Source organism: Hibiscus syriacus, unplaced genomic scaffold, assembly GCF_006381635.1.
Source record: "Hibiscus syriacus cultivar Baekdansim isolate YM2019G1 unplaced genomic scaffold, ASM638163v2 tig00110065_pilon, whole genome shotgun sequence".
NCBI classification, from domain to species: Eukaryota; Viridiplantae; Streptophyta; class Magnoliopsida; order Malvales; family Malvaceae; genus Hibiscus; species Hibiscus syriacus.
Genome location: NW_024062585.1, coordinates 1,432,777 through 1,460,724, shown reverse-complemented (window position 1 = coordinate 1,460,724; position 27,948 = coordinate 1,432,777). Strand labels below are relative to the sequence as shown.

The 27,948-nt window shown below is 35.6% G+C and overlaps 2 protein-coding genes and 1 pseudogene across 2 annotated transcripts; 1 reads left to right on the top strand and 2 right to left on the bottom strand.

Annotated features, from left to right (window-relative positions):
• Positions 1 to 80: 80 nt before the first annotated feature.
• LOC120214511 (cactin-like) lies at positions 81 to 4,064 on the bottom strand. Its single transcript, XM_039212398.1, has 13 exons — positions 3,750 to 4,064; positions 3,582 to 3,673; positions 3,218 to 3,317; positions 3,019 to 3,090; positions 2,839 to 2,901; positions 2,614 to 2,754; positions 2,204 to 2,299; positions 1,613 to 1,897; positions 1,389 to 1,527; positions 1,156 to 1,298; positions 900 to 1,076; positions 538 to 804; positions 81 to 441 (listed from the first exon to the last, which is right to left on the bottom strand). Exons 1-13 carry the CDS (start codon positions 4,062 to 4,064, stop codon positions 322 to 324), a joined length of 2,010 nt encoding a protein of 669 aa, XP_039068329.1. The 3' UTR covers positions 81 to 321.
• Positions 4,065 to 20,926: 16,862 nt separating this feature from the next.
• Positions 20,927 to 23,136, top strand: LOC120214563 (annotated as a pseudogene).
• A 321-nt stretch (positions 23,137 to 23,457) lies between these two features.
• On the bottom strand, positions 23,458 to 26,986 carry LOC120214461 (polyadenylate-binding protein 7-like). Its single transcript, XM_039212347.1, has 10 exons — positions 26,694 to 26,986; positions 26,108 to 26,226; positions 25,792 to 25,985; positions 25,457 to 25,716; positions 25,257 to 25,363; positions 24,979 to 25,168; positions 24,560 to 24,852; positions 24,314 to 24,466; positions 23,966 to 24,169; positions 23,458 to 23,720 (listed from the first exon to the last, which is right to left on the bottom strand). The coding sequence occupies exons 1-10, from the start codon at positions 26,893 to 26,895 to the stop codon at positions 23,523 to 23,525; spliced, it is 1,920 nt and encodes a 639-aa protein (XP_039068278.1). The 5' UTR covers positions 26,896 to 26,986; the 3' UTR covers positions 23,458 to 23,522.
• Between the last annotated feature and the right edge of the window lie 962 nt (positions 26,987 to 27,948).

The window sequence follows — 27,948 nt, the reverse complement described above, 5'->3', positions numbered from 1 at the left end:
AGCAATGGAGATATTAAATTTCATAGCCAATGTTCATGAAACCAAGAGATGATAAGTAGATACAATCTCAGAGTCCCAACTCAATAAAAATTCCAACAACAAGAGTTATCACATTATTGTTCCAAGTGCAACAGAACAGTGTGAATAGTGCCAGAGACCAATTGAAATATATATTGGCCATAAACTGAAAGAATTTAGAACACTAAAGCTTCAAATCTGAGAATACTTAAAATCCTGAAGTTACCTTAATGTTTATATGAGCAGAATTTCATGGCCGGCAGCCACAACTTGCAAAGTTGAAATTGCAAAATCAACCACATATTACCTACGGTAACGATAGCGCTTGAAGTTGAAATATACATGTAAAATTCCACGTTCGAATGTGCATTTAAATCCCTTCTTATGAGAATATTCCCACTCTTTGTTTACGATTCGGAACGCCTGTCATGCAATTTCTAGAGTCAGTAATTTATAAAAAAACACTAAGCAGATGGATCAGTAATTTGCTCGAGAAAGGCTAAATGAAGCTAAACTTACAATGTCCTCATAGGGTGGTCCAGCATGGAATCGTATGATGCACGTCTCTGAACTGTTACCATCCTTCTCAATAGTGTATACAGGAGCCTTTATCTTGTCGACAAGGTCTGGGTAGAAGATATTAAATTTATATCCTTGCACAATTTTGGGAGGAGGATTATCATGATCATAATGGGTCTGATTGTACTTGTTCCACTCATATCCAGTGTGAACACGGTTGAAATATTTTGGTTTTCTAGGTCGGTATTTGTCATGCCACCAATACACCTGCTCCAATATATTAGTTGATTTCAAGAAAGTTAGAGAGCGGCAAAAAGAAAAATTCCTAAATTATTTGAATATAGGACGAGTTGCTACAGTACCTGTGAGTCCAAGTTAACTTCAGCACCAGAGCCAAATACAGCATCACCCTCCTCCATTGCTCCCATAGATTTCATAGCTTTCAGCTCAAAGTTATCTTCTGAAGGAGCAGGTTTCGATGCCAAAGCTTCTTGCATCCGTCTTTGCTGCTCCTCTAACCAAGCCATGCGTTTCCTTTCCTGTTAAGGAGAAAAATGGTTAATCACAAGGACTCCTTAGCTAGCATTCATATCAAGGGTAAGATAGATATAGAGTTACCAATATAGCCCTGTCTTCCTCTGGATCAATAGCTTCTTCATCTTCATCACCATGCAACAGTTCTGGTGAAAAGGATCCAGCCTCTTCTTCCACCTCATGAGTCTCTTCTTGTATTATCGGTTCCGGAGAAAATGTTTCAGCATCTAATGGGCAAAAAATATTAGCAAATTTTCCTATAGATTCAGAATCTAAAAATGAACCATATCCCCTTGAGACCTTGACTAAACACATACCTTTCACATCATGATCACTAGCCTCCTCCACAGGTCTTAAACCACCAACAGATTCCAGCCTATCTTCACCTTCCGAAGGTTGCTCGAGTCGTTGTAAATGTTTATGCAGCATTTTAGCATGTATTTCCTTCAAACATGCCTGTTGACACAAATTAACACATAAGTACCAGATAAAATTCATGAATTAAACAATATTACCATGAAGAACATCTAAACAGATTTACCTTTGCCTTGAAAATATGAAGACGTTTAAGAACGGCTTCCCAATACTCAACAACCTTTGCTGTGCCAGTTCGCATCTGTGACTCAATCTTGGATTGTAATTCCTCCAGCTCCCTGTGGGTCTTCCCTTCCAAAAGATCCTTGACATCTGCTTCAATACTAGAATGCAGACCCCTTTCTTCTGCCAGCAACTCAGCTGGAGGTTCCTCCCCACGCACCCTAGCTCGGTCAAGTGCATCCTTCTTTCGGGCTTCAGCTAGCTCCCAATCACACACCACCATAAGTGCCTGTGAAATTCAAATAGCAAGATTCTGTTAAAGTTGGGGATGAAGAAAATATATATTCTTACTACTCTTGATTCATTAAACCCTTCAATCAATTAAATTAAGCAATGTGAATCCATTTTAGCCATTTTTTAAATACATGGCTCTTATATTTTACAAATTTATGAGTACACAGGACGGGAAATTCAAATAAGCAAAATTAAATTAAAAACAGAGAGCTGGGAATCTTTGCAATCAACATAGAAATATCAAAAAACAGTAGACTCTATAGTCTCCACCCAGCAGGAATAAGGAGTGAAAATGCAATACCTCCCAGTAAACTATGTGTGTTGGAGTTGCCCTGTCCAAATCAAGATGCATTTTGATGTCGTCACGAAGCTCTTCCATCTCTTTAACTGTCAACCCCTGAATCAGACACCAAGGTCAATAATAATCACAAATAAAACAAATGAATATGTTAAAATATCGATAACAATAAAGCACTCTGATTACGTAGCACTGAGGCTCAGTACACAATTATCATTCTATTAAAGTGAGGTCCAAAAAATAAGTAAAATAACAGGAAACTAACGTACAACCAACAAAAGAGAACTCCCATTATCTAATCATATTTAGCAAATTATTCTTCAATGAAATAATATTTAAAATGTTCTAAGTTCAAAGTTACAGGTATGAAAAGGTATCAAGTCCAAGAGAATCAATAATGGAGGAAGATATACCTTGAAAACCATGTATGGTTCATTTAGCTCTATATCCATATCATCCGAGCCATTAAGGTGCTTGGACAAAACATCAATAGGCTTCATACGGCCTTCACGCAATCTAATCTCTGATCTGACTTTGCTTTGATCAAAATGAAACTGTAGAGAGCACATGTTACTATACTAACCAATTTTAAATGAAACAGAAAAAATAGTATCAACATACAGAACTCGACACCATACCTCCTCCTCTTTCTTCTCCCAATCGTCAAACTCAGCTCGAGCACGTTCTCTGGCTAGCATAGCCTACCGGAAAAGAGAGTTAATAAGCCAAAAAATAAATCAATGTCAGCCAAGAAAGCCCAAGACAAGGTTAAATTTGTAGTAGTTCACAATCATGCAATTCAAGGAAGCAAACTTTACCATTTCTTCCTCGTGTTGTGCTTTCTCAAGTGCCCGTTCCTCCCTTCTCTTTTTAACTTTTTCAATCTCAGCCTGTGATGTGAATTTGAATAAGCATTCATTAAACAATGGATTCCATGTAACAATTACACATCAATAATTTCAATACGGTTAATACTAGTATACTAAACAAAAATAATCATAACCAATATCACCTTACCATTCTCTCTTTTTGTCTCTTCTTCTCAGCTTTAACTGAAAATGCATCCAATGGCACTCCTTGGGCAACATCTCGCTCAATTTTCTTCCTCCAAACAAATCTAGAAACCATACACAACCCCATTTGCATTGATATTAGCATTTATCAAACAAATTCTGTCACTACTTTAGTGAAACATGCGATCCCAAAAGACTAATATAAATAACAAATTGTCTAATAAATTGATAGAGTAAGAAGTATACTAATTGCGACCATTAATCCGCAAATTTTGAGTTCCTTATAGTTTGCCAGGTTCAAACACTCTAAATTTTAAATATAAGTCATTCATAGAAAAAGGTTAAGCTGAAAAAAAAAGGAATCTTACTTCTCGTTGAGATTTGAATCGCCAAAAGGATTTGAATCATTTGAATAACCTGAAACTGTTTGTGCTTTCAATTTCTTCGCAGCGCTCATTGCCTAAGTAAAAAAAATTGAACTATTAAATCACCAAAAAATCCAAAATATTCGAAATAATTGAAGGAAAGCCAAAAACCTTCTTTTGTGCTTTCTTGGCCATGTACTCAGCAATTTCCTCTTCCGTGATGTTTCTAGAAGATCTCCTCCTCTTATTACTGCCTTGATCGCTTCCATCGCTATCTTCACCGGAAGATTTGTCGTTGGAATTACGACCGCGCCGACTCCTGCTACGGCTATGGCGGCTGCTTTTGCTTTTACTGCGATGGCTTCGATCCTTGCTACGTTTGCGGGAGCTTCTGTCAGGAGAATATTCTTCGCTGCCGGTCTCGTCTGTATCGGACTCGGAAGGACGGTCGTCGTAAGATCTTCTGCTTCGACTACTTCCTGCCATGAGTAAAATAGGGTTTCGATTTGCAGGCTAACGTGCCTCCCGCCGTTTAATTAATTGACTTTAAGATAATTATTTATGTTATAGGGGTAAAAAGACGACAACAACAACATAACACAATTGTCATATGCAATGAGGTAAGGGGAGGTAGGGTAGTAGGCTGTCCCCAACGCTAGGTTGAGAGTAGTTTCCGTGGAATACCTCCGGCAATCAAAAAATTAAAAATATAGATAAAATGCACTGCATGTATAAATAAATATATAGTTGAACAGTATTCATATGAAATCATTAATATCATATGCGCGTTTGTACTTGGGCCGTAATCCCTGCAAATAAATCCCTGCAAAAATCTCTGCATATAGACAGAAACGTAAGACCCGACTAAATTTAAAAGTGAAGAGAATGTTACACAGAAGTCAACGATAGCAAGCCCAGTTCTAAGCCTTCATAAATACCAATAACAGAAACGTATAAAAAGTAGAAGTCATGGAAATTACTACAAAGGCATTAAAAGAAGACAGAGATGATACACCCTAGAGATGTGACCCACACTACTCGACTACCCTAGTCTTAAGTCTCCATACTTTCCTATCAGAGGTCATGTCCTCTGTAAGGGCTAAATCCATCAAATCAGATCTCAAGCAGTATTTCCACTTCCCCATTGGTCGTCCTCTACTTCTGGCACCGTTGACTGTAATCGACTCTACCCTTCTGACCGCATCCGACGGTAGTCGCCTAAGGACATGCCCAAATCACCGTAGTCTTCCCTCCCTCAATTTTTCAGAAACAGACACCACCCCCAAGGACATCCTAATAGCAGAGTTTGTTGTCATATCCCACAGAGTCCTACCGCATGTCCATCGAAACATTCTCATTTCTGTGGCCTCTATCCTCCTTACATGAATCCTTCCTGTTCAAAAATACTCGACCTAAATGATCAGGCTCATTGACTAGTCACTTCAGCTTAAAATTATTATATATATTTAAATTTTTTATTCTTAAATTATTTTACCTTAATGATCTAAATTATTTCTTTTAATTTTAAAATATTTTAAATTTAATTATATTTCTTTAGTTTCATGTAATCATGTTTAATAAGTTTTATTTTTTATTATGTAATTTAAATTTTTAAATTTTATGAGTGGTTTAAATTTAAATTTTATATTTTTTACGTAGTTTTAAAAATAATAAAATTTAAAAAATAAAATAAAAATATAATCGAGTGCTCGTGACCCGAAAATACAGGTACTCAAAATTTATAGGTACTCAACTTACATGAACCCAGCTTTAAAGGGTCGGGACACATGGTGATATTTTAGTACCCGAATTTGAACATTTCTACTCTCAAGTAGCTTCAATGGTTAAAAAGAATATTATTATTTTTAAATGTTCTTAGTTCAAGCAGTTGTATTTTTAAGGTCTGTGCTGACAATTTGTAATATCCCAAAATTTTGACTAGTGACTAAAATATAAATTTTGAAAGTTTGGTGGTCAAAGTATAAAGTTGTTAAGTTTAGGGACCAAAGCATTTTTTTTAAAATGGTATATTTTGGGTTTGTAAATAAATAGTTCACCCCCAAGAATGACGTTTTCGTGTGTTTCATTATTTTGATCCAGAGGTTGTATAAAATGCTATTAAACGATAAAGTTCGGTAAAATATTCAGATAGCCTGATCGAATTGGAAGTTTATAAAAATTTGAAGAAATGTAGTTTGAGGTTAGAAATATTATATGATATTTTTAATCAATAGAATTTAATGTGAGTCGTGGAATTAAGTGGATTTTCCATGTTAAAGTGGAATAATAGAATTTCGTTACTAAATTGATTTTTGGAAAATTGAAAGGGCAAATATGGAAATTGATAAATATATTTTATATTTATTTAATGTTATTAAAATGAAGATAAAAGGATGGCATTGAGATAAATATTAAGATTCATTAAGGATATTTTGGACGTTAGGGATTAAATGAATTTTAAATTCATTTTAATTAGACTAAAATCAAGTGTCCCATGATATTTTTGTGGAAAATTCAAGAAAATCACTTCTTCCTCTCGTAGCCTCGAGCTTCCATAGAAGGTGAGCAAGCTTTATTTTGTTTTTCATTTTTGATCCATTTTAATTAGATTTAGGACTAAGTGGTGAAATAGAAAATTATTTTTTGTTGAATTCTCTACAAGATGGTATAAATATTTCATTGTTTCCTTGCTTGAATTGTGAAATTGGTGATTATGGTGGATGAATGGGAGATTAGAATTTAATGAAATAAGGTTGAATTTTGATACTAATAGTGTTGTAGAGTTATAATTAAGGGTGCTTAACGAGTTAAGTAGCTCGTGGGCAGCTCAAACTTGACTCGGCCAAAACTCGGTAAACGCTCGACTCGAGTTGGCTTGACTCGAACTTGAACTTGTCTCGAGACCTTAACGAGCTGAGCCGAGCAAAGTCTAACTCGTCTTGATAAGTTCGCCAGCAGCTCATTAATTTTTAAAAATATATTTTTAATAATTACTTCAAAATTATTTCATTCAAAAAAAATCTAAATAATAATTATTAATTTATTAATAAATAATAATAAAAATATTAAGTTAACTAATGTATTACTTTTTAATAAATAATAAAATATTATTAATTAATAATATTATTTTAATACAAAAGAACCCCAACCCTAATATCCTCATATAGTATTAGTAGATTTTATTTTTAGTTAAAAAAATAAGATCAATTTTTAGTGAGCTTAACGAGCAACGAGTCGAGCTTAACGACCAACAAGTCGAGTTGAGCAGTAATTTTTTAACGAGCACAAGTCGAGCACAATTTTAACGAGCTTAACGAGCAACGAGTCAAGTCGAGCAGCAAATTTTTTTAACGAGCACGAGTCGAGCACTTCCCAACTCGCAATCGACTCACTCCATAAGCACCTCTAGTTATAATCAAGCATGAAAATTGATTTAGAACAATTAGAGGGACTTGTTTGTATATTCGGCCGCTATGGGGTTTTATGTAAAATGTTGATTTTGATTGTTTTGATATGGAGTTAATTGAGAATGGTTGGAATTGAGTGGAAATGCATTGTAGGTGATGAATTCAAGCTTGAAACAAGTTGGAGATCATTAGTAAATGATCCTTTGATATTCGACCTTGAGGGGGAATTATTGTAATTTTTTTTTTAAAAAAAAAACCTTAGGGTTTAGATTGAGTATAAAAATGATCTTATGTGCTTGGAATTATGTTTTGGATCAAATTGTAATTTGGTTAAGTTTTATTGACCTTTTCGTAAGAATTGGGAAATTGAAGGATTAATAGGCAATTGTGAAAAAACTAGTGTACTATGCTGGAAATTATGGTTAGAATGTTGAATTTGGATCAACGTGGAAAGTGGTATAGAAGTAAGCACTCATTTCTCAAGTTTTAAAAATTTGGTAGTTGAATTGCAAAAGTGTAATGTTAAGGTCCTACTTTGGAAATGCTGTGTGAATGGTGAAAATAATGATCGATATGGATTAAAGTGAATGTCAAAGGACTAATTTGAATGTTATTGAAATGTTGGGTTTGATTTTAAAAGAAAGGTTGAATGGTGGCTAAATATGAATTGTTGAAAAGTAAAGTGAATTTATTGTGATAAATGATAATTCAAGGGACTTGCAAGGTTAATTTAATGAAGTTAAAGTTAGTTTTCGAGTTGGTGATAGAAATTAATATCGAATAAACATCGATAGCATTTTTCAGAATTTTTATGCGAATTCGAATTTATTATATTAGCTAAAATACTAATATATATTTGAAATTGGATATGTCGAGAAAATGATGACGTGTAGATTACATATTGGTGTTTACCGAAATTGGGTATTGGTCCGAGAAGCATCTCGTTAGGTATGATCGTTCAAATATTAGGGAACAAGGTTATAAAATCCGCATTACATAGTGCTCTATCAAGACGTTCTTGGAGAGTTACTTGGCCGTTAATTCTTCTAACCCAGGTAAATTAATTTCCCATCCATTCAGTGCCCATTAAATTGTATTTGTCCCACCGTTCACAAAATTATATAATACGGTCAACACAGTTTGAATTGCTTCTTTTCCGTTCGTTAAGCAAAGCAAAGTCATTAAAATCTCCTATGACTAGCCATGGTTTCATCACAAGGTCGCAATAGCTTCTCATATCTTCCCAAAATCCTTTCTTAATCGTATGGGGTTGAACATAGACAAATGAGGTAAGCCACGTCTTCTCCCCCTCTTTGACCTCACAGTGAATGGATTGGTCAGTCGCATCTCAGATTTTTAATTCCAGTTGACTCGTGTTCCACAGGATAATCAATCCCCCTTGTGCAGAAACTTTGAAATAATCTTTGAACTTATAACTTTTTTTCTGAAAGGTCTTACCAGTCCCCTCCCTCACTTTCGTTTCTAGCAGGCCAATAATATCAAGCTTCTCCTCCCAAATTAAATCTCTGCAACTTCGAATAAATTTTGGATTTCTCACCCCTACAGTTCCAAGAGATGCACTTCATTGTATAATCATGTTGTCAGTTTGATGCTCCTACAAGTTAAGAGGTATATCATTTAGGTTCCTAGGTGACTGAGAGTGATGTGATCCCGACTATGCGTCTTACATCATTTTCTGCAATCTCCTTGAGACCGTTTGATCGAGGCAAGTTGTTTGCATTCGAGAAGCTTCTAGAAGTTTATTCGAGGTTAATATGGGAATTTCAAACCAAGTTTAGATTTTCAGAAGTTTTTTTCAATCCAAAAGAAGAACATCCACCATCATATTCAAGGCTGGAACGTGAAGAAGGAACAACCAAGTTTAAGGGAGGATTTTATCTTTTACTTCTTCATGAATTTGCATGAGTGTAAATAAATTTGCATGACATTAAGTTGCATAAATAAATAAGCATGCTACTTCATCTAAGCATGAGTTCATCAAAGCATGTAGGTTTTTATGAAGCTACTTCATTTAAGTATCATCTTTCATTCAATAAAGCTAGTTCACTAATTAAACTAGTTCATCCATTTAAACTGGTTCAATAATTAAACTAGCTCTTTATATGTTTTCATAACATGTTTTTTATTTTATTTTATTTTATTCAAGCTTAAACATTTCTTACTTTTGTGTCTAGGTGCAAGAGGGAAGCTGAACAGTCTCAACAGATATTAATCAGAATGTCTTCTAATTCTGGAATCGATACAGACATTTTTGGATCCAGAAACCAATTGGACATTATTCTTCTATCTATTATCTTTCCAATGCCTTTTGAATCAACTCAATCCGATATCGGAAGCTTGAGATATGATCGATTTATTGAAGACAGTACAGTTTTGTTACGAGAATTTTATGCATGGATGATTTTGATGATTTTGAGCCAAGGAAGAGTCCTTTCATCTTCTAACAAGAGACAATCAATTGATGGTCATCTTAATTCACCAATTCAAGGCATTCAATGTTGATGTTATCACCCATTTAAGGCCATTTATGTTCAAGAAAGGGGACATGCAATAACCATCATTCAAAACTTAGTATTCAAGACCTTTATCATCTTTTGAAGGCTGGTCATATTCTTCAAGGGAACAAACAATGAAGGCTGATATTATTTCATTTAACCACCAAATTAAGTGATAAAACAAGCAAGGAATTTGAAGAGACATGCTGATTTGGACATATAGGATGTCCACATTCATCCTATGACTTCATTTAACCTCTTTTCTTCCATTTGCAAGCAAAACAAGGTAGCCCAAGAGTCTTCCACCCCTTGGACGAAATTATGGCCAAATTCAGCTTCAAATTGTCTAGATTCATCCCCAAAATGATCTAGAATATTCATCCAACTTTGAAGATAAGAAGACAAAGCATTCAAGTGCATTTTATTGCTAAATTGATGAGAATGTTTTCATCTTTGAGTCTTTTCATATGCTGCTTGGAAATACTATAAATAGACACCTTTGGGATCATTTGTAGACACACAATTTGATTTATGAAAATACTTTGAAAGATTGCTTTCATTTTAGTTCTTGGATTAGAACTCTATCGGTTTCTTGTCGGTCTTGAAGCTTTCATCCATTTCATCTTGTTATAGCGTTGGTTCCTAGCTCTACTATAGCTAGTGGGTCACGTTCCACCCTCTATCACTTCGATTCCATCTTTATTATATTGTTGGTTCCTAACTCATATATAGTTAGAGGGTCATAATCCATCCTTTGAATTACTATCATTCTCCACGCCAACCACAAACATCCTTCACCATTTTCATTACATCCATTCAACCACTATCACCACCACACTTCTTCCATTTACAATCCACTTCAACTTCATTCTATCATTTCCATTACTTTCATACACGTATTTATATATACATATTTCCTTTCGTATAACGTTGTTTGTGCATTTTCAGTCTTCAATAAAAGCACTGCGAAGTTCTTACTAGAATCACGATCGGGCAACATTGTATATGACTCGGAACACATAACCGGGATCGTATCATAGAGTCACTCCCTTTAATATCTCCATCTCGACTAATGAGATTCATTTCAATGTGTTCATCCTTAACTTGGTTTACACTCACCTGATTGACTGTCATTTTATTGGGTGATCTAGATTCTCTCATTCCTTCTATTTTCCCAATCCGTCTCTGAGATTAATTTCACCGATTATTAGTGGTGGCCTTGACACGTCCATAAATTCCAAGTGTCGTCCTTTCTTTTGGGTTATTCTTTTGGGCTATTCTTTTGGGCATTGTAAATTAGGTTACCTTCTTGTCCCATTTTTTTAGTGGGCTTATTGTTGGTATGTTTCTTTCCTTTCAGATTATGGTTTTCCTCATCTCTTTCATGTGGAAGGTCCCCCTCTTCAAGTTCATTACCTAGGTGGGATGTTCCCTCATCCATACTTTGATCCTAGTCAATGTAGAGTTCATCCCAATTATTGTCTTCGGGTTTTTCAGTATTCAAGGGCTCGAATATGTTTTCTTTCTCTTTTTTAGGTTGTTCTTCCCATGTTCTTGTTGTAACCACGTGTCCCTCTCTATTTTCTTTAAACTGCCATTCAGGGGCCATACTTCCCTTTAGTACTCTCTTTGTTCTCTAGGGTTTCTTTTATGGTTTTGTCTTCCACGTGCTCTCTCTGTTGATCTTGGTTTTTGGTTTCCTTTTCCTATTCAGTTGGAATGGCCTCTATGATTTTCAAAGGGCAAGATGGGATGCCATATGTCCTACAATCCCATGGTGGAAGCAAATAAGGTGAAGTCCCTAGTATTCTATGTTCAAAACCATATTACCCACTCGAATCTTGGATAACAGCAGCTTGTTCAAATCAACTTCCATACAAATCCTTGCAAATTTTCCTCTAGTAGTTCATGATGTATTGTAAACCACTTTCAAGGGTGTTCCCACCATTTTTCCTATCATTGCAAGAATACCCTCATCAAATTACTCAATTGGAAACCCAGTGATGTAAGTCCAAATAGTTGTGGATGTCATATTTGTGTTCACAACGAGGAAGTTTGGCTTCCACTTCTGAACTATAACACCCTTAATTTAGGGCCAATAGTTTTGGGTTTACTTTATAGATATGTGGATCACGTGGAGTTCGTAATTGAAGTTATTGGGCCAAGTTGGGATTAATTGGGTTGAAATTGGGCCTAATTAGCCATAAAAATGGGATTTTTGAATATAAGGCAAAATGTGAAGGACCAAAAGTGTAATTATCCTAATTGTGAAAAGATGAGATCCTTATATCTTCCTTCATATTTTTCTCTTCATTTTCTTCTTTCTCGTTTCCTCTCTAAGTGTCAGAGCTAAAGGTAAATTCTAAAACATCTCTTATACTTCTTTTAAGCTTCAAATTCAGTCCAAATCCCTCAAGCAGCCTTGTTTTGATGTTTGAAAGGCTTGAGTTCTTTATAGCTAAACAGAAAGTGGGGGTTGAGCAACCAAGTCTTGGAAGAGAGTGGTAGCTAGCTAAAGAAGCTTCATTTCAAATTTCTAACATCAAAGTAGTGTATTTCTAATCCTTTGTGGTGTTAAGGAATTCATAAGCATGAAGATTTGTTAAGATTTGAGTATTTGAGCATTTTAGGATTTATACTTGATTCATGTCATAAATGACATTTTTTATGTAAAACATATATTTTTAAGGTACTTATCACTCTAAGTAACTTCCTTAAGCTTTAGCACATGATTTGAGACCAATCTACGACTTTTGGGATGATTTTTGGATATTTTTTTAGCTTAAATAAGGTATTCTAGGTTTTAGTATCAATACTGAATGAACAATATCGATACTAGATGAACTAAGATGGATTCTATTATCGATACTAGTATCAATATAAGTATCAATATTGTCAAAGACCAAAGGATTCAAAACATCATTCGTCGCATCTGAATGTCTATAGATTGCTATTAAATGTACAACTAAGCTTGGAAAAAGGGTCTTAATATATGAAATGACTAAAATACCCCCTATGTAGTGTAAATTACCAAAATACCTTTAATGATAAATAACTTCAAAAGTACCTCTGAAGGTGCACGTAACGAATGATAACAAATGATGAATCATTGTGAAAGAGATATTTGCAAGTGAAGTGATGTAGTATACAAATAATGTGATAGAGAAACCATGTATCATGTGAATATTGATAAAGCCATGATGCACAAGTCGTCCCTCTAATTCAAGGGTGAATTGAGGGAAAACGTAATGAGAGCGACTAGAGTATCACTACCAAGGAATGAACTTGAGTCAGGTATCGGGCTAGGAAATAATTCAACAAGTGAACAGTAGAAACAATGTTGTCGTAAAATGATAAAACACCTAGAGACCTTAGAGACAAAGATAACTAAAATGCCCTTCAGTGTTAAATAACCAGAATAGAGCATCTTAATAACTAACAGATATAATAGACTAATAAACTCTTACATAACATTCTAAATGAAAGAACAAACGATGTAGCAGCTAGTGAAGGGATGATCTCACTTTAATGTGTGTAGTTAAGCTAATGTGTAGCTAGGCTACCTTAGTTACTCTAGTGGTGCATTGTTAGTGTTGTGTTGCCTTTGGGCCCTCAGTCATGCATGTATAGATACATTAATCTACTACAATAAATATTATTACAACTTGGATCAATGCTATGTGATATCGAGTCAATGCTTCAATAGAGTAGGAATTTTACCGATGTTATGTGATATCGAGTTGCCCCTCCATGATCTACCTATCGTTATGTGATATCAGAAGATTATTCAATAGCTTAGTGAGAATTTCATCGATGTTATATGATATTGGGATTTTCCCCAACAATCTAGTATATGATGCTATGTGATTCTAGATACTAACAATGTGTCATGTGTCTCATTCAAATAATGCACAAGAGTATGTCATGTGTCGCATTTAGATAATGCACAACAATGTGTCATGTGTCGCATTCAAATAATGCATAATAATGTATCATGTGTAGCATTTAGAGTATGCATAATAATGTGTCATGTGTAGCATTTAGAGTATGCATAACAATCAGTCATTGTGGTTTGATACCCAATAGAGGAATACTCATGGTGAGGCCCTTAGTAGAAGATTAAAGGAAGTATGAGACTCTTACTTCAGTGATAGAATAGTATGAGGCTCCGCGAATCAAGACTTTACGACTTTCAATATTAAAGAAAATTAAAAAAAGAATATAATATTATATATTATTATAATATTATTAAATTATTAATAAAAATATTTTAATAATTAAAATATTTATTAAAAATAATATTAAAATTTTGTATTAATATTAAATATATAAAATAATATTATCTTAAATATTTATACTTTAAAGTGAGAAATTCAAAAAAATAATTTATGAAAAATGATATTCTAAGTCATTTTCTGAAAGAAATTATATTAATCAGAAACATAATTATATTAATAAATTTATTTTGGCATAATAAAACAAAATAACAGTAACTTTTGAAAGGCCTGTATTATTTTTTTGGAACATTTGACCACTCAACGTTTCTTTTTTGATAAAAACAACCTACATTGGATGAAAATTTTAGTCAACTAACGGTCAACGCCTGATGCTGACCAAACACGTACACGTGGAGGGAGATACTGACGTAGTTGTCCAAGTCATGATACATGATGATGTGACACTACTACGTCATATTTTTTAAAAAATAAATATATAAAATATTATTATTGATATTTAATTATTTATTACCAATAAAGAGGCTATAACTTGAAAACGGAGTATCTTGAATCATTTTTACTGTCTCCAAAATTCTTGATGCTCTATGAATTTAGCAGGAACAATCCTTCCTCTCATCGCGATACTTCTTGTATTGTATTCAGCTTTTTCAAGTCGAAGAGCTTCGAGTTTAGATGACAAATGAGTGACCTCCTTCTCTATCTCTTCAATCTCCATATTGATCTTTTTCTCATCACGCTTCTTGTCTTCTTCCTTGCAAAAGCCACTCATTACTTTCGCTGAAAATGTCGCTTTGGGGATTCTGGTAACATTCTTGGAACAAGGCTTGACATGAGAGGCAAATATTTGAAAGGAACTTTGGATTTTAACCAAAGAGACTCTGTTTTTTTTTGCTTCCATCAGATTCCAGTGACTGATTCACCGACCTAGAATCAAGATTACACCAAGAAACCTTGACGACGTTTGCATCTTTAGACTACCCATTGTCGAAGGCCGCATTGCTCCAAACTTGAAGCTCTGGAACATTAAACGAATCTGGGTATTGAAGAATACTCATCTTTATACTCATCTTTTCACATCTTTCATGTGTTGGGGAAATCGGGTTATTTACCACACGAACGTAGTTTCAAAATTGACCTAAAATGTCAAGATCAAAACCACCAAAGGTTATGCAGTAGATAAACCTGTCAAACTATTGAATATTGAAACACAATGGAAAAATCGAATAAAAAACAATAAAGGAGAGAACACACCAAATTTACAAGGTTCAACGAGAATATTGTCTACTCCTCAGGCACCACACCGGATGATAACTTCACTATCAACAAAATATTACAACAAATGGAATTCTTTAGAATTCCCAAAGTGAGATAATGAAGAAAACAAATGGAAGAGAGAACTTGTTTTGGGATGATTTCTAATGAAATACTTAGGCCTATTTATAGTTGAGTTCTAAGGACTAAACTTATAAATAACCTAATATTTTAAGGACCAAACATGAAAAAATAAGTTGGCCACCTACCAAAGATTTTTCCAATGAGTTGACCACCAACCAAGATTAATTTTTCAATAAGTTGGCCACCAACCAAGATGAAATTTCCAATCTTGCCAAACTTAATTTCAAGTCAAACATAAAAAATATCCACCTTGTCTTGAAATTACCAAGTCTACTCAACTTCTTCAACTTCCCAAATTTGATGTTGTGCCTCTAATTACACTCACAAACGCCATACACCCGAAGGTGTTCATACTTTTAGGATGTTAATCAAGTTCAAACAATGATTGAACTAAATTACTATTACTACATTGGTCATCATATTTGCAGGATTTTCTGCTGTCATAATTTTCTGAAGCAGAATCTTTCCTTCTTCAAAGATATCCCGCACAAAGTGATACCTCACATCGATATGCTTAGTCCTTGAATGGTAGACTTAATTTTTTGCTAAGTGAATAGCGCTCTGACTGTCATAATAGTTATTAATGTGACTTTGAACAACTCCCAATTCTTCCATCAACCCGTTAAGCCAAATTTCTTCCTTCACAACTTCTGAAACTGTCATATATTATGCCTCTGTAGTAGAAAAAGCCATCGTAGATTACAAAGTAGACTTCCAACTTACTGGGGCTTTAGCAAGAGTAAACAAATACCCAGTAGTTGATCGACGCTTATCCAAATCACCAGCATAGTCAGAATCAACATATCCAACCACACACTGACCAAGTGCTTCATCCTGTTCAAAAACTAAAGCAACATCCACGGTTTGTTGGAGATACCATAGAATCCATTTCACAACTTGCCAATATCCTTCTCCAGGATCATGCATGTACCTGCTCACAACTCCAATTGCTTGTGAAATGTCAGGACGCGTACACACCATTGCATACATCAAGCTCCCAACTGCATTAGGATATGGAACTTTTGCCATATACTCTCGTTCTTCGTTAGTTTTAGGAGATAATTGAGAACTAAGTTTCAAATGAAAAGCCTGTGGGATACTTACATGTTTGGTATTTTCATTCATGCCAAAACATTGTAATACCTTTCTCATATATTGCTTCTGTGTTAAACAAAGCTTCCCTCTTTGTCTATCTCTGCTTATCTCCATACCAAGAATCTTCTTGGCCTCACCTAGATCTTTCATCTCAAACTTTTGATTCAACTGAGTCTTTAATTTGTCTATCTCCTTTTGACTCTTCGAAGTGATCAACATATCATCAACGTACAAGACAAGATAAATGAAAGATCCATCTTTGAGCTTTTGCAAATACACACAATGATCATATTTGCTTCTAGTGTACTTTTTCCTCCTCATAAAGCTATCAAATCGCTTGTACCACTGCCTCGGAGATTGCTTCAATCCATATAGCGATTTGTTCAGCTTCCAAACCCATTTCTCACAACCATTATCTTTATATCCTTCTGGTTGAGTCATATAGATCTCCTCTTCTAAATCATCGTGCAAGAAAGTCGTCTTTACATCAAGTTGAGCTAGCTCCAAATTCAACTGTGCTACCAAGGCCAACAATATTCTAATGGATGAATACTTCACAACAGGGGAAAATACTTCATTGTAGTCGATTCCCTCCTTTTGAGCGTAGCCTTTAGCTACCAACCATGTCTTATAGCGAAAATCTTTCTTGCTATGAGATCCATCTTTATTTGCAAATACCCACTTGCATCCAATTGCTCTTTTACTTTTCGGTAATTGTGCCAGTTTCCAAGTGTTGTTCTTTTGGAGAGATTGTATTTCTTCATCTATGGAACTTTTCCACTTATAACTTTCCAAGCTTTGTATTACTTCTTGGTAAGTGATAGGAATATCATCATCAACAACTGGAAGAGCATAGGCCACCATATCAACAAATCGAGCAGGTCTACGAATTTCTCCCATTGGACTTGTAACTACAAGTTGTTCTGGTGTCTCCAATGGTTCTTAGGTTTGAACCTTTTCATCTTTTGATTCTTTAATTGGGGTTGAAGAATCAGTTGCATCAACTTTTGGGATCATCGTCTGCTAAAACTCCACCTGTTTTGGAGTATGATCCACCTGCTGCGGAGTACTACTTGTCTGGACAGCTTCATTTGTTACCTTCTTTACTAGGGTAGATTCATCAAAGGTAACATCTCTGCTACAAATTATCTTCTTGGTGTCTAAACACCAAAGGCAGAATCTCTTCACTCCATGGGTGATTCCCATAAAGAGAGCCTTCTTTTCTCTCGGATCAAGCTTGGATTCCTTCACATGATAATAAGTAGTAGATCCAAATAAATGTAAGGAATCATAATCAGTAGCAGGTTTTCCAGACCATACCTCTAATGGTGTTTTTCCTCCTATCGTTGATGACGGCATACAATTGATGAGATGGCCAGCATATGTCACAACCTCAGCCCAAAATGCCTTGCCTAACCCATCATTAGACAACATACATCGAACTTTCTCCAATAGTGTTCGATTCATACGCTCTGTCACCCCATTCTGTTATGGTGTATTTCTAATATTGAAGTGTCGAACAATACCATACTCATGGCAAACGTCAAAGAATGGGTCACTTTTATGTTTCCCTCCATTGTCTGTCCTAAGACGTTTGATCTTTATACCAGTCTGGTTCTCAATCATATTTTTCCATTTCAGGAAAATTCGAAGCACTTCATCTTTAGACTTCATCGAATACACCCAAACTCTTCTGGAAAAGTCATCTACAAAAGTTACAAAATAATGGTTTCCTCCCAAAGACGATGTCTTTGAAGGACCCCATACATATGAGTGAATATAATCCACAATACCTTTTGTATTATGTATAGTGGTGCCAAACTTCACTCTCTTTTGCTTTCCCAGAACACAATGCTCACAAAAGTTCAATTTGCAAGCCTTTACACCTTTCAACAATCCTTTCTTTGCCAGAATTTGCAAGGATTTTTCTCCAGCATGTCCCAACCGCATATGCCTCAACTGGGTTGCGTCCAAATCATCACCTCCGGAAGCTGCTGCAACTGCTCCAATAATTGTACTACCTTGGTAGTAATACAAATTATTTTTCCTAATGCCTTTCATCATCACAAGTGCGTCATATGTGACTTTTAAAACTCCATATCTCATAGTGACTATTGAGCCTTTGGATTCTAAGGCTCCCAACGAGATGAGATTTTTCTTCAAACTGGGCACGTATCGGACATCCGTCAGAACTCTGGTTGATCCATCTTGATTCTTCAATCGAATTGAACATATCCTAACAGTTTTACAGGCATTGTCATTTCCCATATAAACAACTCATGCATTTAGTTCTACTAAATCGGAGAACCACTCCCGATTAGGGGACATATGATAGATGTAACCCGAATCTAATATCCATTCATCTGAATGTAATGTTGTTGATGAAGCAACCAATGATATGTCAGAGTCATTTGCATCATGCTCTACAACACATACATCTAGAGCATCGTTTCCTTTCTTCTTAAACTTCGGACAATCTTTCTTCCAATGGCCTTTCTCATGATAAAAGGCACATTCATCTTTTCCCAGTCTGGACTTCGACTTTGATCTCCCTCTCCACTTTGGCTTTTGACTTTTTGAGCGACCTCTTGCGACCATGGCCTCCGCTGCTTCGTACTTTCTCTCCTTCTTGGTTTTCTTCCTGAGCTCATAACTATACAAAGCAACAGTTATATCTTTTAGGGTAATATTATCCTTACCATGAAGTAACGTTGTCTCAAGGTGTTCAAATTCATCTGGAAGAGATGACAACAACATCAAGGCCAAATCTTCATCTTTGAAGGTTTCATCCATGCCCAATAAGTCTTCCACTAGCTCATTGAACGCAGTGATGTGTTCATTCATATTGGTGTCTGGTTGATAATCAAATCTGAACAATCTTTTCTTCATGTGGATACGATTCTGAGAGCTTTTGTTTAGGAATTTATCCTCCAATGCTTTCCACATCTTACTTGCAGCAGTCTCGTTCTTATAGCCATACTTCTGCTCCCTGAAAAGACAATATCGAATCATGCTGCACGCCAAATGATTTATTGTTACCCATTATTTCTCCTCCACATATTCAGGCTTTTCTTCCTCAATGGCGATGTATAGACCTTGTTGGAATAAAGCGTCTAACACCTCGCCTTGCCACATACCAAAATGATCAGATCCATCGAACAACTCCACCGAGAAATTTACATTTGACATCACCATCCTCATCGGTCCAGATGAAGAGCTTAATGTCTCAACTGATCCGTATTTTGGCATTTTAATTCTAACGAACAATATTCAATATCACAAATTGTATCTTTTCAGCAACGGAACCACCAGGATAACCTCAACCGAAGCTCTGATGCCAATTGTTGGGGAAATCGGGTTATTTCCCACACGAACGTAGTTTCAAAATTGACCTAAAATGTCAAGATCAAAACCACCAAAGGTTGCATAGCGGATAAACCTGTCAAACTATTGAATATTGAAACACAATGGAAAAACCGAATACCAGTTTCTGCATGTTTATTACTCTTTCAGATCTCTGTCAGTTTTGTTTCTGGTAAATTTAATTTTCTTTATTCGTAGCAGATCTAATTCTATTTTGCTTCCTTATTTCTTTTATTATCTATCCAGCACATTATTTTGACTAGATCTGAATGTTTCTAACTATAATTTTGAAAATATCTAGTTGCATACCTTGTTTGCGTTGTTTCTATATGCTTCTATTTGTTAGTTTTTCTGCAATTTTTCCAGATCTTATTATAGCTGCATTTTTCTTTAGTGAATCATTAGTTTTTCTTTGAAATATAGGTCTGATTCTTCTTTGACACTCTTTCATATCTTTCCTTTGACACTCTTTAAAACTTGTTCTTTTTCATCAGATCTTCTATCTTTCCCATTTTCCTATACTTTTCTTTCAAAATTAAGATCTGGGTGTGTTTCATTTTGTGATTTAAGGTTCAATTTTTTTTTGTTTTTGCTTCTGGGTACTGTTCTTCCTTTTTCCCGTTCCTCTTGTATTTAAATTTGTTGGAGGAACAAAACTGCAGTTGAGTGTTTTTTCCTACGTTTAGTTTTACTGTTTAAGCTTGAAAATACTACTTGTTTATATTGATATTTTGTTTTTAGACTAGTTTCAGTACAAGAAAACATGAAATTACTTGTTTTTGTTTCTGATTAGAGCTCTCGATTTGATTCTTTAGTGACAATAAGTCATTTTTAATATTTACCTGGACTGTTTAAGCTTCAAAATATCTACTTGTTTACTTAGACCTTTTTCCTTCCCTTTTAACACTAGGCTTTTAGCAATAATAATAACAATAGTATTTTATAAATTAAAATCCTATTAAGTAACCAACTAGGCTTCTTAGTACCCATAAATTCTCTAACGTTTTATTAGTGCATCTTCTATCTTCTTTGGATTCCTTTTTCATAGTTCCTCATAGCTTCGGCTATAGATGATTACTTGAGCTCATATCCTTCTTTTAGATCCCATAGGGCGTATAGGGGGCGGGCTCGATATAGTGATGTCAAGGAGACTAGACTTAGAGTTTGTACGTTGAATGTAGGCACATTAAATGCTAGGGTACTGGAGCTGACCGACATACTAAGTAATAGGAAAATAGATTTTGCATGTATTCAAGAGACTAGGTGGAAAGGGGCTCGTGCCAGAGAGTGTAACGGGTACAAGTTGTGGTATTCAGGCGTAGATAACACTAGAAATGGGGTGGGTATCTTAGTATCCTCTAGACTCAAGGAAAATGTAGTTGAAGTTTATAGATATCGTGATAGGATCATGATGATTAAGGTTATTATAGAAGAGGAAGTGGTGAATGTCATTTCAGTGTACGCCCCACACGTTGGCCTAGGGGAGGGGGAGAAATGTTGCTTCTGGGATTCGTTAGATGATGTACTTAGGAGCATTCTGGAGGACCAAAGAGTTTTCATAATAGTATTTTATATTTATTTTTAAATTCTGAAGTGGCAATGTCATGTCATCATGCACCATGATCTGGATAACTTCATCAACATCTCCCTCCACGTACTTGGTCAACATAAGTCGTTAACAGTTAATTGACTAACGATTTCTATCCAACATTGGTTATTTTTTACCTAAAAATAAACATTAAGTGGTCAAATATTTAAAAAAATAATACGAACAAATTTAACAATACTATTAAACGTTAATGTTATTTTATTGTATTGTGTCATTTATTTTCCCCAACTATTTTTCAGAAAAACTAGCTACATTGAAATAAACATACATAAGAGATGGATAATGCCAAACACAAATATATGCATAGGTGAGCATGGAATCCAGTTCTTAACAGCCACATGGGGGATGAGGCCTTTTTAGATTTGGGAATTCGACTGATGATTCAAAGCCACCCACATCTCTTCTCTTCTATTATCATCTCATGTTGAAAATCATCTGCCTGCGGAGTAATTCGTATCATCCGTCCATGGCAGCAGCTTCTTCCTTCGCTCTATCATCCTCCTTCACCCGCCCCAAACCCTCATTCTTTGCATCAAAACCCTTTAATCTATCCTAAATCCACACTTCATTTCCCCTCAATTCCCAGACTTTCAGGGTTTCTTCAAGTGCCATTTCCATCTCCAGTCGCCCCGATGATCTCGTGGCTTCTATTCTCTCCAAGGTCTTTTCTTTCTAGTTTTTTTTTAGTTCTATCAATTATTTATTATTATTTACTTCTTTCATCTTGAGTTTTGAATTGAACTGAATTGTGGCTTAGGTGACGCAAACGGATGGTGTACACTCACCCCAAACCAGCACCAAGAGGTCGCTCAAGTAGCTAATGAATTGCACAAATATTGCGTTGATGAACCAGGAAAATGCCCTTTAATCTTCGGAGGTACTTACTTCAATATGTGGACCAGGGATATAAATTGAGTTTGTTGTCCCATTTTCAATTGCATTGTGTTTATCGCCATTACAATAACAGTGGGTGCTATTATGGTCATTAAGGGTATCACCGTTGTGAAATAACGATATATAACGGCCCCTAGCTATTCCAACAACTATTTAAATTCCCTGCTTTGGACCAATACCAAATTCAAACAACTTTAATCATGGGGTTTTTGTGTTTTTACTTCCCAGATTGGGATGTGGTTTACTGTTCGAATCCTACCTCACCAGGAGGCGGCTATAGAAGTGCATTTGGGCGCCTCTTCTTCAAGACCAAGGAAATGGTTCAGACTGTTGAAGCTCCTGATTCCGTCTGAAACAAGTTCTCCTTCTCTGTTTCTGGGTTCCTTGATGGACAAGTCTCCTTGAAAGGTCATTATTTACTAGTGATTACTATTTATCAATTATCACCATAAGCTTGTTTCTGTTCAAACTTGCAGCCACATGAATTGTCGTCTCTTGATAGTATTTTCATTCCCAAGCCATTCTTTGGCTATTTTGAGGACACTGGTTTTTCACCTTTGATGCGTTTCAAATTAATTTGCATAAACTTGCCTAAAGCTAGCATGGCCAAAACTAATTTCAAAGAGACTGAAAACGTGGCATTCTCATTTTGGCACAAATCATGTGGCCAAACTAAAATCCTAATCGATTTATTCGATGCAAAACTGTGGATGTCTACTCCGCCGATACATATTGATTCATGATTTGTGCAGGAAAGCTGAAGGTCCTGGACAAGCAATGGATTCAAGTAATTTTTGAGCCGCCTGAACTGACGGTCAGAGCAATGGACTTCCAGTATGGTGGTCAGAGTGAGGTCAAGTTGCAGATCATGTACATTGACGAGACGATCAGACTAGGAAAGGGCTCTAGAGGTTCTTTATTTGTATTTCGAAGGCGTGGATAGGTGTGGGAGATCGATCAAATGGTTGCAATGCCAGTAATTGCCAACCAACGCCCTCTTTGTCCCATTCGTGGATGTGTCTACACACTAGCGCATGCAGGATGTAATCCATAACCAAAGTTTCTACTTTCTAGATTTTTTTTTCACTATATACTATGCAGATGTTGTATGAATGGAGATGGAAGTATTGAGTCATGCAGATAACAAACACCCTCCATATGATGAAATCATGCAGTATCAAAATGATAAGAAGAACATTTTTCACAGACATGGCAAAAGTCCGTTAAAATGATAAGATGTTCAAAGCAGCAACTAAAACCATCCCTACAAGAAAAACTAAAGAAAGAGAGAAGTACTGTAATGATAAAAAAAATAAAACTAAACTGAAAGATTTTCATAAAGAGAAGAGGTTCTCTACTGAAATATTTGAAAATCAATAAATCTAATGGTTGTTTATTTTTGAGTGCGCCGCCCTTTTATTAAGGTTTCAGTTGACAGTAACTTCGGCAGAGAGGAAACTGGGGTGAATAACATCTTGACCAGATACTTTAGCATTTGAGAGCTTGAGAACCTCCACAGCTTCCTCCACTTTAGCAGCCAAAGATTCTGGAGACTCTAATAAAAGTAGCAGTTCTGCATTGTCCATCTCTAACAGCATCCCTGTGATTTTCGGGACCAGATCAGGCTGCAACAACAATGCGCAGATCAAATTATATGTATATGTATATGTATATGTATATGTATATGTATATGTATACGTATACGTATACGTATATGTATACGTATACGTATACATATACGTGTGTATATATATACGTATATGTATATATATGTATACATATACTTATACATATATGTATATGTATATGTACATAGTAACTAAGGGTATTAAAAGATCAACCCTATGGTATAAAAGAAATCCGGAATCACCTGGTGTTTCTGAACAAGAGGGTAGAGTCGTTCACCAAGTATAGTCTTTTGCTGCTCAGGGGAAGCAGCAGCAAGCATGCTACTAAGCATCTCAGATCCTTGTGATATGGCTGCAACGGAATTTGAAGCCGACTGTGGGACTCTAGACCCTTTGTTCACCTCTCGTGCACGTCCATTTGGTACATACTTAGCTTGCCCACCCCTCTGCAAATGTAGTTCGAAGGGATCAGATATCTTGATATATAGCTTGAACATGTATAGCAGTGTATATGTTCGTGCACGTGAGGTGAACAAAGGTATCAGATACTTGAACATGTGCATATTCAAGGAAAAGGAAAGAAAAACAACCTGTAGGTTACTTTGATCCTTGGAAGAAGTCGTAGTTTGATTTGGTGGTTGCAGTTGTGGCACATATGTGACAGAGTGAGAAGCACCCTGCGGAAGAGTATGTCCATTCATTCGACCCCGGTTTTGCCTAATTTGTCTTGGATTTCCAGTAACCTACAGCATAAAGTTCGGAATAGTAGATTGAACCACTAATATACTCATTAAACTGGTACGTGCCAATGAAATGAATTGAGGATGAATAAATACCATAGGCAATGATGGTGGTTGAAAGGCTGGTCTGGTTGGCGGTGCAAAACCATTGACCCTTCGTCCTGGCCTCAAACCTAAAGGTTGGTACATCACCCCCGGCCGTGGAGGTACTTGTGAAAGAACACCCGGGGCTGTGTAGTAAACTGGAGGATATCCACCAGGGAAAATAGCTGTGGAAGGTCCTGCTAGTCCAGCCATTCGCTGTGCATACTGAAGCTGCAAGTGCGCTTGTCTATCCTCCTTCCTTTGAGCAATAGCGACATACAATGGCTTGTGGTGAAACATGTATCCTTAAAATAAGAGAGTGATATCACCAACAACTTCAAAAATGTACCGATAACTTGAGATGCAAGGTTCAAGTGACTATTTAAGGTAAATTCGATCGAGTTTCCACGATTAAAGACTCAATAACATACCATGAAATGTGTTAACAGCTTTAGCAGCCTCTTCGGGAGAAGAAAAACAGACAAATCCAAACCCCTTGCTTAGTCCTTTGTTGTCTCGCATAAGTTTTGCAGAAGTAATGGTTCCACACTGACTGAAGTGTTCTCTCAGCTCTTCATCAGTCACTTCATCATCAATATTCTTCACATAAACATTCGAAGCCTGAAATGTGGATACAAATACAAAAATATGGTAAATGGCATAAACAGATAATGAATTACATCGGGTCCAGAAACGAGATCAGGCATACTTTATACTTCATGATCTGCTCTTTTCGCCTTTCCTCGAACTGATGATGCAGTATTTGCTCCCGTTCTGCTTTCTTCTGTGCCCTTGCTACATATATAACCTTTGAGCCTACTCAATACAAATGTAACCAAAGGCCAAAATCAGTGTATGAGTTAGTTACTGAAATCAATTAAGGCTAAAAAAGGGGATAGAAAAAACAACCGAATTGTGATCCGTTCATCACTTCCATGGCTTTCTTAGCATCATCTGGATTTTCAAAGTTCACAAAGCCAAAACCTCTCGAGGCTCCATTTTCATCCCTTGCTACAACCAGGCTAACGATTTTCCCGAACTCCGAAAATTTCTCTTGCAAAGTGTCTTCTGTGATATCCGAATCTAAATCCTTGATATACAAATTTGTATATTTGACATCAGGGCTTGGCAAGACCCGATCACTCTTTTTCATAAATTTCCCAACATATCTGTGCCAAAGAGAAATGATTAAATTTCCAGAGCCGAGAATCAAAACATGGAAAGTCGGTTAAGAATTTTCATACATCTGCTTGTCCCCAACAACGGTGTCATTAAGCTTCTCGATAGCAGCATTTGCAGATCCCTCTGACTCATACTGAACAAAGCCATAACCTTTGCTCTTCCCATCTTCAAAGGTTGCAACTTTGCAAGATATTACATTTCCAAACTGTCGGAACAACTCTTGGAGCCCCACATTATCAATTGAATCACTCAGATTCTGATATGAACAGATACACCAAATGCATTTCACATTCAAAATTCCAGTGAAGGGAAAACAAAACAAAAACAAAAGGAATTCTTAATTAACATATCTATTAAAGGGAATGGGAAGATTTGAACCTTAACGAACACATTTCCAACCCCATTTTTTCTTGCATCAGGATCTCGAAGCGACCACATCACCCTTATCATTTTCCCATTCAGCAAAGTATGATTTTTGGCCTCAATAGCATGTTGTGCTAGTCAAATCAGAAGAACAAAACAGAAGATTTTAAAGACGAAGCATGTATATAAAAAAGTTCAACCAAGAGAATAAACATCCAAAGCCAAACATACCAACACAGTAATGGAAGAAGATAAATGATCAATTTTAATAAATCAAACCAAGGTTTAACAAAATCAATGAAAATAAGACATAATTCCAATACCAGAAAACAAGCGCTCTTGAGTTGAATCATGTGAGAGTAACGGAAAGATTGTTACACTGAAACTTTACTCTTAGTTTAGAGTATTAGTGTATTTTCATCGATCGAAACTAAGACAAACATTAAACATGGATCTCGATAGAGCTTTCGAAATCTATCAAACAGAAAGTTTATCGAAGAACAAACGAGACCAAAAGCCAAAATTCCGAACCCTAAATATTTTACATCATCCCAATGCCAAACAGAACTCTTCAAAAAAGAAGATAAGAAATCTGTCATACCATCCTGAGGAGAAATGAAATTGACATAGCCATAACAAAGAGATCTCCCCGTAGAAGAATCCCTACAGACATGAACAGAGGCCAAGCTCTTGAACTCCGAGAAAGCTTCGATGAGATTAGCGTCGGAGACGTCGGGGTGCAAGTCTCCAACGTACAATGAAGCCGGCGAGGCCGCCACCGTAACCGCCGATTGAACAGACATGGTGATTAATCGTAATTCCCAGTAGTAGAGAAACTGCAAATGTATTTCACTTACTTCCTTTTCTGTTATTTAGAGAGTGATTAATGACGAGGATTTTGGGAAAGAAAAAATATGAGATTTCTGCATGCACGCAAGGAGAGCTGTTTGGGACGTTCAACTATAAGGAAATGCAACGCACCCGTGCGTTATCCTACGCTCCTTTTCAGAGCGTCTTAACCTGCTGCTTCATCTTTGCTTATTTGTTTATTCTATTTTGGTATAATATCAGAAAATATCCTTAATATATGATTACATAATTATTTTCATCTCTATTTAATTTTTAGAGTATTTTAATCTTTAATATTGTATTTTAGGGTAAAAAGCCACCTAACATTTAACTAAATAATCACTTTAGCCCTTACTTTCTAAGCATATTGTTCTTAACATTTCGTTTACTGCAAAAAAGTTTCTATATTGAAGCATTAATTATTTGTATACTACCAATTTTCATTCAAATAAGAATATTTTTGTCCCAAAATAAAATATTGGGACCAAAACGCTCCCAAAAATTAGTGGAGGCAAAAATAACTATCTAGTCAAGCATTAAGAATATCCATTGTCATTATACCTTTTATTCTATTTTATTTTATTTATATTCAATATTTTTTTCTTTGGCGAGATTAGTTAACATGCGTTTTTAATATTAATAACAAAAAATTTAAATTTCATTAATGAAATAAAAATCACAGTATATATTTTTTACGTAATCATTTTTAAAAATAATTTTAACAAATTTCCTCTTTTAAAAACCAATATATATATATAGTTTTTATTTTTTATAAAAGAAATTTATGAATTTTAATTTAAATCAAGTGATGGGTGTAAGTAAATTTTATTCACTTGTTTAATCTGTCCTAAAAATGATCAAGTATAGTGTTTTTAATAAAAAATAATATTTTTGGGGAAAATTGAGTTCATGTAATCTGAAAGTCCACTCGCAATGGCGCGTGTCGAGGGTAAAAATAGGAGCTAAAAGACTGCTTCAAAGTTCAAACAAACAACTTTCTTATTGTA